Source organism: Microcaecilia unicolor, chromosome 4, assembly GCF_901765095.1.
Source record: "Microcaecilia unicolor chromosome 4, aMicUni1.1, whole genome shotgun sequence".
NCBI lineage: Eukaryota > Metazoa > Chordata > Amphibia > Gymnophiona > Siphonopidae > Microcaecilia > Microcaecilia unicolor.
This window is the reverse complement of record NC_044034.1, coordinates 64,695,715-64,710,050: the sequence shown is the minus strand read 5'-3', so window position 1 is coordinate 64,710,050 and position 14,336 is coordinate 64,695,715. Positions and strand designations below refer to the sequence as shown.

The 14,336-nt window shown below is 39.8% G+C and overlaps 1 protein-coding gene across 1 annotated transcript in view; it reads left to right on the top strand.

The window, feature by feature from the left end:
- Window positions 1–14,336, top strand: part of XPO4 (exportin 4) — a 254,758-nt gene that overhangs the window by 141,385 nt on the left and 99,037 nt on the right. The window contains 3 exon segments of the mRNA XM_030200298.1: window positions 6,883–7,025; window positions 11,814–11,962; window positions 12,687–12,864. Coding sequence (XP_030056158.1) covers window positions 6,883–7,025; window positions 11,814–11,962; window positions 12,687–12,864 — 470 coding nt within the window.

Below are 14,336 nucleotides of genomic sequence, written 5' to 3'. Positions count from 1 at the left end.
GGTAGCTTCTGCAGGACATAAAGCCACTTTGAGAATAGTATTATACCAAATAGACAAATCTAACCACTTAATGACAAGGGAAGATTGTGAAATTGCCTCCTCATCACCTCTAGAAACTCCTGCACATTCACTGCAAATAAGCACGAGGGGTCAGAGGGAAGATGAATCCCCAGGTAATAAAAGGAGGCATCTCCCGCTTAAGTGGGAAAGAACCTCTCCACTCTTGCTGAACAACATCTGTAGCCAGAGCTTCTGGCTTAAGATAATCTAACAGAAAACTGAAGTCTCCAAACTCTCTAAAGCTCTCCATCAAAGTACCAGTGACAACTGGGACACTATAGACTAAAAGATTGTCCGCAAAAACTGCAATTGAACACATAGCAACCTGTTGGGATCCCCTTGATGTCACGGTTAGAAGCAATTTTATAATGCAGAGGATCAAAGGAAAGCACAAACAGCAAAGGAGAAAGTGGCAGTCCCTGCCTGGTGCCTCTACAGATCTTAAAGGAGTCTGAAAAGACTCCATTTTCCCATAAGATTGCCTTTGGCTTGGCATGTAAAGCTCAATCCATGTTACTAAAATAAGGTCCGAGTTGGTATTCTATAGAGGAACTTCCAGGCTATGCAGTCAAAGGCTGCCTCTTCGTCAGAATCCTAGAGATGTTTATCAAGTGTGTTGGCAAACTTAAAAATAACTGAATCTACAATAGAGTACAATACAGTCTGTTCATTTATATCCCGCCAGCTTATGTGGGCCCAAAGCAGATGACAGAAAAGAAGCTGTACAGAAACCAGGAAGTACATTATTACACCTAATACAGATATAAAAATCATAATAGTTAGGCAAAAGAACTTGTCAAATAAAAATGTTTTCAAATGATAATGAAAGTCTAAAGATAACTGAGACCAAAGCTCTCTAGGCACGTTAGTCCAGATCATAGGGTCTTGATAACTAAAGGAGCTATCCAATATTTTCATATGATGTAAATTTTATACAGAACGCCTTGAAAAAGATCATGAAATTTTCTGTCCGGAATTCTCAAATATTTTGTAAACCAAACATGATTCTCGCCTGCATAGGTGGCTAGTGTAAATGGTTTGGTAAAAGTGACACTCGACCATATTTGTGATCTGAAATCAATTTTGTTGCTGAATTCTGCAGCAATTGAAGTTAGTGCTTGATTAGACCAATCTGAATGCACAGTGTTACAATAATTCAGGTGAAACAGTGCCAATGCTTGAACTAAAAGGTGAAAATATTCTTAAAAAAAGAAAAAAAAATGAACATATTGCTTATAAATGGCACAATCTAAAAAAATATTTGTAACTATTGAATATGTTTGAGAAAGTTGTTTTCTACAGTGCTGACTGATTTTAGCACTTGCTATAAATACTGAATGCAAGTGGAGTCTACATTTATTGCAAAATACTTTGCTTCAGGCATACAGTCAGTGGCGTTCCTAGGGGGGCTGACACCCGGGCGGATCGCCGATGCGCCTCGCCCCCCGGGTGCAGCGTGACACCCCCGGCGAAAGGCCCCCCCCCCCCACGGGTGCACGCCGCTGGGGGGTGGGGGGGGGGGTGCCGCGCGCCTGTCCGCGTCGTTTGTTTCCATGCTCCCTCTGCCCCGGAACAGGAAGTAACCTGTTCCAGGTCAGAGGGAGCACAGAACGAACGTAGCGGACAGGATCGCGGCACCCCCCCCCCAGCGGCGTGCACCCGGGGCGGACCGCACCCACCGCCCCCCCCCCCTTAGTACGCTACTGCATACAGTACTATACAATCATTGCAATTTTTTATAGCATTATCATACAACGGCTATAAGATATAGCACAATATATTTCTGTGGCTGTATAACACATCTTGAAATTTTGTAATGCCATGTACAGCCATAAAAGATTTTTTTTTAAACCCGGCAGATCTTCTACTTCTGTTTCTTCAAGCTCAGAACAGGTTCCAATCTTTTAGTATCTTCAGCATTTTATATCCCCTCCCCCACCCACACCCCACAGACATACTTTGATTGGCCAGATAGTATGTAACCGGACTCCTATGGGAACCTACAACCATGAACCTCTAATGGTCTTTCACACAGTGGCTACAACTTCCCCCATCCTATTCCTTAGGTCCTCAACCCTGGTCAACCCTGAGAACAGAAGTCTTTACCCAGGAATTGAACCAGGAACTTCGTGCATGAAATTGCACAACCCTTATGTGAGCCACTCTGTGGGCTATAGCATTACAGCTTTGATAAATGTTCATCTGTAGTAAACTGCTGCTTTGCCAAGTTTTGACTTCACAAATGTTTCAGAAAATGAGTAGTACACAGCAGATTGAAATAGTTCAACTTCCACTGTTTAACAAGACAACGGTATCAGGAGATCAGTCTGTTCAAGCAACAAAATAGATACCCTAAATAATGAATCTATGTAATTCGACTTATTCTCTAGAGAGATTGTATTGGGATGTAAAAACAAAATCACACAATGTAAATGAAAGACTAGGCCTGTGAGAAATTATCTTGACTTGTTTGTTGAAACGCGGGAAACTATCCTCTTGTCAAATGGATAAAGGTAAGAAATTACAGGGCATCAGGCCTCGATAAGAAAAAGCTAAGTAAGAATCGCAAAAAAATAAAAACTACTTACCTCGATAAAGGCTCCCATGTCATTAATTGCCTTTTAGGACACTGAACTGGTTAGTGGTTAGGCCCAAGTAGAAAGAGAACCTATTCCAGGTCGCTGGGATAATAGCATAGAAGTGGTCTGTATTTGCCACATTAGGTGGTAAGAAGATGAAGTCCAGTAGTATAATTGGTTTCCCAGTTTGTGGTAGACAGCAATTATTAAATGAGTAAGAGGTGCAAATCTCTTTGTGATGTTAGCTTCTTTTACTATTTCTATATTAGGCTAGAAAGCGAAGCAAGACATAGAATTAAGGTTTTTGTTTCTTTGAAGTGAAAAGGGTGCATCTTTGTGATCACACCTAAGTTTGTGTGTGGGTTTTTTTTTTTTTAATTCTCTTCTTTGATTCATTCTGTACCTGTAGCATTGTGATGTCAGTGGGTATCTCAGGTAGAGCTGTAATGAATGGTCATATTTTATTTGAATCGGCCCCGAATAATGCTTGGAATACATTATTTGTATTTGCCCGACTAGTGATTTAAATTTGAATACAAATAATCTGAGGCTGTACTGTGCTAAATCCTACTGAAATAAACACTTGATCTCTGATTTCACATTGCTTCTTTTATTTATGTTAGAGCTCAATGCCCATTATTCATATTCAGTATTTGTATCTGGCCAAATAATCTTTTATTATTCTTATTAGCCAAATAGTAAAATATGCTATTCGGTACAGCTGTAATCTCAGGATTAGCTCAATAGCACTAGGAAAATAATAGAAGTATTTAGGTCAGAGGAGCTTTCACTTTTTTTTTTTCAAATGTCTTATTTAACAACCTAACTGTTCTATATAATCCAGCAGTGCAATGTTACAAAACAAAGTACATTAAACACATAACCATTGGATTGAATTCAGAATTCCCTGCCTTTTGCTGATTTGCATCATTTTCCCCCTTTTTTGTTCCCTCCCCATTATCTCCTCTCCCCTGTAACTTTATACAAAGAAATACACATTTGTGCTTCCCAAGAGGGAATTGCATTTGTTCTTTGTCTCCCCCTTGGGTGTATCTGTAGTCAGCCTTCTCAAAAATTTCACGCTCCCAATCCTAATTCCTGACAGTCTACCCCTCCCCTACCCCCTCTTTCCGACTCAGCGACCAGAGTTTTATATAGTATTCAATAACCAACTACATGTTTGGTGTGAGCTCTCAGTCCCAAATATCTTACAAAAGAAGTACCTGTCAGAACAAAAAAAAAAAGAGGTAAATCGTAAATTATTTAAATGTTGGTAGATTTGGGAAAGCAAAGTTATTCACCTGTAGCAGGTGTTCTCCAGGACAGCAGGATGAATATTCACTGATGCATGACATCATCCGATGGAGCCTGGTTCAGGAAATGTTCCTGAATGTCTATACTAGAAGATTTTGAAGCAGCTTAACACATGCGCATGCCTTCCCACTTGCAGTCGTTGCACTGGACAAGCTCAGACTTATGGAAGGGGAGGTGGGCGGAGCAATGAGAAGGCTTATCCTGCACCTGCTACAGGTGTGTAACTTCGCCTTCTCCGATGACCAGCAGGATGTAGTGTTCTCAATGATGGGAATCCCTAGCTATCAGGCTGTCAAAAGGTCTGCAACAGGTAAGATTTTAATCAAATGAACAATAATGAACATCAACAATTTTTTTTTGACAGCCTGGAACAGAAAACAAATGAGTCTAGGGTGATGGAGTTGGATTCTAGACTGCAATTAAGTTCTGACCAAACCGGCAATTGCATTGGGAGTCCTTTTCTAGGCAGTATTGAGGTGCACATTGCAGCTCTGCAGACATCCTCTATTGAGGCTGATCTCAAGTAGGCTACTGAATCAGCCATGGGACTGACATGGTGAGCTTTAAAATGACCCCCCAAAGTCAGCCCATCTTGGGCATAAGCAAAGAAGTTGCAGACTGCTAGCTATTTTGAGTGTGTGTTAACTAATGACAGTGCCCATTCTTTTGGGGTCAAAAGAAACAAAGCTGTATGAACTTTCTATGGGCTTTAGAAGGCCAAAGTGCACAGTGTGTGTTTCTCGATGGGCATGTGGCTTCAGTAAAAATTGTTGGCAGTACAGTCGACTGGTTAAGATGGAACTCTGACACTACCTTAGGAAGCAACTTAAGATACGTGCTCAAAACCACTCTGTTGTAAAACTTAGCATAAGTTGCATCCGCTAGTAAGGATACAGTTCACTGCTGAAATGACTGCTGTAAAAAAAAAAAAAAAGGACCTTCCAGATCAGGTATATAAAGTGGCTCAAAAAGGGAGCCTTCATAAGCTGGATAAGGACAAAGTTGAAATCGTATGGTGGTGGGGGAAGGGCTTGATGGGAGGTTTTAGTTGAAGCAAGCCCTTCTTAAAGGAAACAACTAAAGGCTCAGAGAGATTGGATACTCTCTCCATGATAAGCTCTAGTTTTACTGAGGTGAACACTTAATGAGTTGGTCTTGAGAACTGACTCTTGACAGGTATAGAAGGTACTCAAGCAGTTTTTGTAAAGGGCAGAAAAGAGATCTAGGGCCTTGTACTCCCGTCAGATGGCAGAACTCTTCCATTTGAAACCATTTGATCTAGTGGAATCTCTCCTAGAAGCAAGCAGAACCTTAGACACCCTCCGATAAGTTCAAGGAGTCCATTTTTGAGCTGTGAAGGCTAGGGACTGAAAGGTGGGATGTAAGACGGACCCCTCATTCTGAGTGCCAAGGTTAAGAAAGTATTCCAATTTCTACAGATCTTCAGAGGCCAGCTCAGACACTAGAGGGAACTAGATCTGGCGCAGCCAGCATGGTGTGATGAGAATCAGGGTCCCCCCAATCCTGCTTGAGTTTCAGGAGAGTGTTCGTTATGACACATATTGGAGGAAACGCAGATCTTGCTCCGATTTGATAAGAGGAACATCAGAGGCTAGTCTGTTGTGTGATCCTAGTCTGGAGCAGAACCAAGGGCTGTCTTCTCGAGATGAGTGGCGAAAAGGTCTATAGAAAAGGTGCCTCACTCTCAAACGATATTCTGGGCAACTCCCATGTTGCACTATGCAGCGATACAAAGGCATTATAACGTCCTCATTTTTGTTTTCCATTCCTTTCCTAATAATACCTAACATTCTATTTGCTTTCTTAGCCTCAGCCGCACACTGAGCAGAGGGTTTCAATGTATCATCAATGATGAAACCTAGATCTCTTTCCTGGTCTGTGACTCCTAACGTGGAACCTTGCATTACATAGCTATAATTTAGGTTCCTCTTGCCCCCTGTGCATCACTTTACACTTACATTAAACGTCATCTGCCATTTAGATGTCCAGTCTCCCAGTCTCGTAAGGTCCTCTTGTAATTTTTCACAATCCTCTTGCGATTTAACAACTTTGAATACCTTTGTGTCATCAGCAAATTTAATTACCTCACTAGTTACTCCCATCTCTAGATCATTTATAAATGTTAAAAAGCAGCGGTTTCAGCACAGACCCCTGGGGAACCCCACTATCTACCCTTCTCCATTGAGAATACTTGCCAGTTAACCCTACTTTGTTTTCTCTCTTTTAACCAGTTTTTAAACCACAATAGGACACTACCTCCTATCCCATGACTCTCCAATTTCCTTTGGAGTCTTTCAATGAGGTACTTTGTCAAACACCTTTTGAAAATCCAGATAGATAATATCGACCGGCTCTCCTTTATCCACATGTTCACTCCTTCAAAGAAATGTAATAGATTGGTGAGGCAAGATTTCCCTTCACTAAATCCATGTTGGCTTTGTCTCATTAATCCATGCTTTTGAATATGCTCTGTAGTTTTGTTCTTTGTAATAATCTCTACCATTTTGTCCAGCACCAGTGTCAGACTCACTGGTCTAAAATTTCCAGGATCTCCTCTGGAACCTTTTATAGAAAACGAAAGACTGAGCTGGTCTTCTGCAACGATGGTGGGTGGAAGGGCACATGCATGGTGAGTCACTTCCAAAGGCAGCTATTAGAGATTCTGAGGAGCATTTCCCATGCCGGGCTCCATCAGATAACATCACCCATCAGTGAGAACATTGTGTCCTGCTTGTCCTCGGAGAAACTAGGCATCTTCAGTTGCAGTTTTGGAAATTGTATTTTTGAGGATGCACGAGACATAGTCATATGAAAATGTTTTTATTTTATCTGGGTAGTAAAGCGCATGCAGAAAGAAAGCAAATAGTACTATGTAACTTAAGTTTAAATTCTTTGGAATTATAACTAGACTGCCAATGGTGTAGCAACACGTGAAGAAGAAGAAATAAATGAATTGCAAGAAGATGATAGAGACTTGTTTTCTGACCAGCTGGCCAGCATAGGCATGCTAGGAAGAATTGCTTCGGATCACTGTATACCTCTTCTTATAAGGTAAAAACGAAAATATCTTTTTAAAGACTCTGCTTAGATGATATGGCTGTTGTCTTTGTTTAGGACAACTGATTTGAGAAGGAATACAAGTGTGTATTTTAATACTTTTAAAGACATTTGAGTCAATATTCAGCTGCCATTTGTCAGTATCCAGATACAATGTAACACTGAATATTCAGGTAGAGGGATGTGTGCCACCACTATCTGGATAAAATTAGGACAACAATTTTTCTTGCCTAACTATTTGGGTAGTTATCTGGATAGTTCTCTGAATATTGCTTTCTAGATAACTGCCAGCTGTACCCTTGCTACTATCCAGATACTACTGCTGAGTATTCATGGCCAGCACCGGCTAAGTTATTTATATGGATAACAGCAGCCGTTATCTGGATAAATGATTTTGAATGTTGATCTGGTTGTTAACATCAGTACTGTGTGTTGCACATTTACTTGATTCACAATGGGCAATGTTGTCTGTCATGCACCATGGTGCCATTGCAGTTCTGGAGTGATCAGACTAGTTCTGACTTCTTACGTTGTACTGGTAGTCTTGTTTGCCATTCTGCTATATTGTTCCTCCTTTCCAAGTACCTCATAAGACCATGAGGCCTCAGAGCTCACCTTTATGTGCATCTGCTCTGTTCAAAGTCCCCCCTTCCCATGAGCCTTACACTTTTCCAGTGGTATTAAGTTAATTCACATAAAATTATGTTGTGAAAAACAGTACAAAACTTCAAATAGACTGAAGGTGCTAGATGAAGCTAAAGATGTATAATTGAAATTATATGCAAATAATGCAACACACTTGGAAAACTACAGGCATTTCATGATCTTATGGGACCCCATGACATAGCCTAAAAATTTGAAGTTGATGGAATGCTTATTGGGAAAGTTAGTGGAAGAAACACAATGCGCACAGCTCTTTTCTTTCGAAAGCAGGCTAAAATGTTATAAAGTGGCAAAGAACATGAAAAAGATCAAGAAGTATCATGTGACTAATCTAGAATTCCTTTATCATTCTTTTTTTATCCTATAAAAGGTACAGGGTATATCAGGGTATATCCTTCATTGTACATAGAAATATAACTTCAGGTTTATAGTAGTCAATGGAAAAAATTTCAAAGTATGAAACAAATTTGAACAGGTTATTGAGAAACCTAAAATAAGCACCTGGAAAGAGCAAGGAATATAGGAGCTTTGAACACAAGATTCCAACAATTTCATTATGATCCTCCACAGTAACAGTCTTGGCCTTTTAACAGGCAGGTTTTAGAAATAGGCATCAGAGAGACTCCTAAAAGAACATGGAACAATCTTTCCAACAATTGGGTTCATGAAACAGCTCAGTTACTTTATCAATGGTGGAAATCTGTCAAATACAAAAATCTTCAGAGCACCTTAGTACAGTCATCAGAGAACATGCTTACATCTAAAATGAGCATAGAAGACTGATTTGATCAGAGGATATATGTATCAAGTGTCAAAAATGAAATGTTCTACATAATTTCAGACCATATATATAGATACAACCATTATGAATACAAATAACTTGGTATTCTTCAACAATACTGCACTGGTAATATCAGCAAAACTGTCTTCTAGGAAATTTTAAGAGCTTAGAAAATGGGGGGGAGGGAAATGGGACGGGCAAAAACCACAGAAAGGCGGGTATATCAACTATATTCAGTTAAAAAGATTACAAAAATGCTTTAAAAATCACTTAGTAGTGAATAAAAAAAAGGCTGTACCAGTTATTCAATATCTTTTTTTTTTACACAGTGGAGGAGCCTTTTCCATACTTTGATGGTGCAAAAAAAGTCTGAGATCCTTGATACTGTACACCCTATACTGTGAATGAATAACCTTAAACAGTCCTTGTAAGATTGCTGGATGCATATAATTGCCTTAATGTGTAGGACTTGAAAAGTTTGAGGGGGTATTTATAGGAAAGGATGCCATAATGGCTAGAGGTGAGGAAGGGTAGAAGTTTGGGGAGAATATGTAAAAGCTGTAAAACTGTACTTGTTTTACTGGTGGGTATACCATAGAACCAATGATGTGCCATGCCTATGCCATATGTTTACAGTATAAATATAAATGCTTTACACTATAAAACCTTAAAAAATAAGGAACTGAGGAGCTTGAATAATGAGGTTTGCCAAAAATATTTTCCTCTTCAGGTAGCCTGAGGGCCCCCCCCCCCCCCCCCCCAAAAAGAAAAAAAAAAGAAAGAAAAGAAAAATATTGCAGTTTGAGGATGAAACCTAGAATGACTGCTTCATCGCCAGAAGTTTGTAATGAGTTATGAGATACAGGGCTTGATATATTTTTTCCCCCCTGTAGAGACAAAGGGAGTAATTCTAGAAGTTGTTGACTAAAAGGTTTATAAATAACATTTTAGTTATTTACATGCATGTGGCCACTAAACAGAGTACTGAGTAGCAGAAAAGTACATGCCATGATTTGGTGGTATGTACTCCACTGGTGAGTGTCCACTTGGATGGAGTTCATAAGTCTTCCCTGTACATTGTAGAAACCTGTAATGTATTTGCATTCTAGCTTGCAACAAAGCATGGGCATTTACACCAGCTATATGGCTAATTTAAGTGCTCATACCTTATATATAAGCATGTTTCTGGTCACTTGTGCTAGTATTTTAAAAAGAAAAGTAAACGCCAGCTTTATAAAATAGGCTTAAAATAGGCACCCTGTTAGAATTACCCTCCCCATGGGGTAAAAAGCGTTGGTGAATCTCCCCATAGTGACTTCAAGTAGCATGAATAATTTTCTTTTGTTAGATTTGTCACATCTTTTCAGTAATAGTTCAAAGTGAGTTAAATTAATGTGGTAGCTATTTTCCTCCTGTCCCTCTTAAGTAGAGAGGTGTGGTAGCTGTGTTAGTCCACTCTTAAATGTTATCAATAGAAATCAAACAAAATAAAACATGGAAAAGAAAATAAGATGATACCTTTTTTATTGGACATAACTTAATACATTTCTTGATTAGCTTTCGAAGGTTGCCCTTCTTCGTCAGATCGGAAATAAGCAAATGTGGTAGCAGATAGGGAAAAAACACCCAGGGAAAATCTGCTACAGTACAAAGAAAAAAAAAGCCACAACAGCATTCCCCTTGTAGTGACATACAACCCAGAGCTGGAGAAACTAAGGAAAATCATAAGGGACCTACAGCCCCTACTCCAGGGGGATGAATTACTGAAAGAGATATTCCCATCCCCGCCAGTGCTGGCCTTCAGACAGCCACCAAACTTAAAACACAAGCTGATCAGGAGTAAACTCCCAACGTAGACTGAAGGTGAAGAGAAGGGCACATTTCCCTGCAATACATCCAGCTGCAAGCTATGCCAAAACATTTCACAGGACCCCACAGTCATTCACAAAGGAAAAATATTCAACATAAAGGAATCTTTCACATGCTCATCTTCCAGTGTGGTATATATCATTCAGTGTAAAAAATGTAACGAAGGATGCTATATTGGAGAAACAGGCCAGATGCTTAAGACAAGATTCAGTCTGCAACGACATCACATGAAAATAGCTGGTGCCAGTCAAGCCCCCACCCCTGTTGGCCAACACTTTACAAGACCAGAACACTGCACCAGTGATTTCATAGTAAGGATCCTGAAAGGTAACTTTAAAACAATATAAGAATGTAAGACCTTTGAAGTTAGAATGATTGAATATTTTGACACCCAACAGACAGGACTTAATAAGGATCTGGGTTTTCTAGCCCATTATAAACCATAAAGTTGTATTTCTCTGTTTATTTCTCTGTTTATCACCCTCCTCTCACCTTCCCACACCATCCTGTTAGAATATCAATGAAATGCTTTGATGTCCCCATGCATACCCCCCACCCCTCCCACTCTGTCAGACTGTTAAAGTAATGCTTTGATGTTTCTCTTATATATACTATCTGCTGCCACAGATAATCGAAAGCTAATCAAGAAATGTATTAAGTTATGTCCAATAAAAAAGGTGGTATCTTATTTTCTTTTCCATGTTTTATTTTGTTTGATTTCTATTGATAACCTCCTGTCCCTGAAAGGCTTACACTCTGTTTGTATATGAGGCAGTAGAAGGTTAAATATTTTGCCCAAGATTTTTATTTTATTTTTGTTACATTTGTACCCCGCGCTTTCCCACTCATGGCAGGCTCAATGCGGCTTACATGGGGCAATGGAGGGTTAAGTGACTTGCCAGAGTCACAAGGAGCTGCCTGTGTCTGAAGTGGGAATCAAACTCAGTTCCCCAGGACCAAAGTCCACCACCCTAACCACTAGGCCACTCCTCAGAAGGAATATTAGTGAGATTTGAACGTTGGGTTCCCTGGTTCTCGGCCCACTGCCCTAACCACTAGGTGGCTACTCCACTGCAATTCAAAGCTAGATTTGATAGGGAGAAAATCTTGACAATATAGTCAAATGTGTGTCGGGAGGGGGAAGCTATAGAAACATCCCACAGCCTAATTTGTTCTCTAAGAATACTAAACATAGTGACATGGTAGATGATGGCAGATAAAGACCTGTACGGTCCATCCAGTCTGCCCAACAAAGGTACTCCTGGCATAAGGTATGATGTGATACTACGTATGCATACTTGATCTTGATTTGCCCTTGCCATTTTCAGGGCACAGACCGTAGAAGTTTCCCCAACACTGGTTTTGCTTCCCAATTACTGCAGTTGCCATCTAAAAGTTTTGTAACTGTTAATATTAACTATTTGAGCTGATTTTTTTTTTTTTTTTTTTTTTTTAATATATATATTTAGTTTATTAGAAGACAGAGTGACAAGACTTCATGGTCAGTTGCAAAGGTATCAACAGCAGCTACTCTCCTCACCAGGCTCAGGCTCAGCTGATGACAATAAACTACTTGATGACCTGTATGAGGATATTCACTGGCTTATTTTAGTCACAGGTTGGTGATATAGCTCTTGAAAGCAGTGCCACTGAGTTGCAACTTCAGATATCTCAACACAAAGCTAATGTGCAATTATCAACATATAGTAATTTATTTGGAGTGAGTGAGTTCACATTTAACACATTACCTTCCAATTTACAATGGACCTGCATTGTTACCATTGGCCTCTGTGTGTCTATATTTTTTATTGGGGGCATGTCTAACAATATTGGCATACAATTTTTCATCTCTGGGTAAATAATTTGGTACACCCAGTAGAAAGATAAGTAATTTCTGTAGTTTTACAGATAGAACCAAAGTAATCCAATCTCTATCTGCCCACTTTTTTTTTTAATTACATTACCACCTTCTTTATTTCAAGAAATGTGGCATTAATAGGATTTAATCCCTGGCCCTTTTCATAGAGGATGTACAGAAATTCACAGATCAGATGCTTATGTGCATTATTGCCCATGTTTGTAGGCTTACATGCTAAATACTAGTTTAAAAATGTTTTGTCCAGCCCTGTTTATAAGGAAAGCTCATTTTGGGAAAATAAGACCATATAATTTTGTGAAGAAAAGTTTTGTCCTAATAAGTGGTTGACTTAAACCCTGTTGAAAAATCTGTGATAATAGTAACAGAATAAAAAGATCACATGTCCTCTTTCGGGTTAATTCCTTAGTCCTATAAGAATGTATTTTGTGTTCTTCCTTAAGGATTTTTCTCCCTTAACTTTTAGGCTACCTCTTAGCTGATGATACTCAGGGAGAAACTCCACTAATACCTTCAGAAATCATGGAATATTCCATCAAGCATTCAACTGAGGTGGATATCAACACAACACTGCAAATCCTGGGGTCTCCTGGGGAAAAAGCCTCCTCTATTCCAGGATATAATAGAACAGATTCTGTAATTAGGTAATACGCCAACCTCATATTTCCAAATATTCAAATGAACGAAAAATAATAAAGGGCTTTATTTGTTCCTTTCAAATATCTCAACTTGGAAAAATATAAGACTAGCACTGTGTAAAACAGCTGTTGAGATGATTGTTGTATATAAAAGGAAGACTACATCATGCAATCGATCATTCTCTTGCATATGTGAGGGGATTATTTTGTTCAAAACTAAAAAGGGCAGAATATATTTGCTTTATTACTGTCAAAAGCCATGGAAGGTAAGGATGTGAGAGCTACAAGACTGTGCCAGAATGTGATGGGAAGGTTTAGAAAAGCCTAAACATTGACCCAACAAATTTGTGGCAGGCAGTGTTTAAAGAACTATTTTTTTTTTTTTTTTTACATTTGTACCCCGCGCTTTTCCCACTCATGGCAGGCTCTATGCGGTGGGCAATGGAGGGTTAAGTGACTTGCCCAGAGTCACAAGGAGCTGCCTGTGCCGGGAATCAAACTCAGTTCCTCAGTTCCCCAGGACCAAAGTCCACCACCCTAACCACTAGGCCACTCCTCCACTGTCTGATATTTCTACTAGCCATTTTTTATCTTTATATTGTCCTCTCAGAATCTTTATATTAAATTACCAGGTTCAGCAGCAGTGTTGCAGGCTTCCTACTAACATTTTCCAACTATTCTGTGAGGACTGGTTCTAAGCACTAGAGAATGACACGGGGATGGGAACCCACGGTCAAATCTTTGATTAACCAAGGTTTTACCGTGGGTGCGGTCGTAAAACTTTTTACCGCCCCCCATGGGAGTGGTAAAAAGCCTTGCTCCCGCTTTAAAAAGTAAAATGCGATTACCACAGGTCCGGTGTCTCCTCCCTCCCTCCTTCCTTTGTTTTTCCTCCCTTACCTTCTTCCTCCCTGCCACATCGCAAGGAGATTCCCCTTCTCCAGGGCCTTCCCTGCTCTGCTGACTTCTGCCTTCTGAGGCAACTTCCTATTTCATGAAACATGAAGTCAAAGCAGAAGGCAGGAGCTGGAGGAGGGAAAGCCCCAGAGCAGGCCTATAGGTAATCTCTTTGCGTCGTGATGTGGAGGAAGGTAAGGAAGGGAAGAATGCAGGGCATGTCATGACTGGGCGCCATCGATGCTTGCAGATCTTTTACACCCATATGTTCCTGTGAAGAATCTGCTTTCATTGAACAGTTTTCGTTTAGTGTTACCAGATTTGAGTGAGGCTCAGTTGGTATAAGGAAGGGAGCATTTTTTTGTTGTGGCGCCATTGATATGGAACACCTTGTGCCTTGAGATCTGAGAAATCAATATCTCATTTTAAGCACCTTTTGAAAACATGTTATTTTTGCATTGCCTTTGAAATTCCTCAGTAGGGGACTGATTAGAAAGTGCATGATTACTATATTTTTACAATGTGTGGGTGGTCTTGTATGATTGAGCTTTCCTATCATTTATTATAGTTCTTTTTCTTAT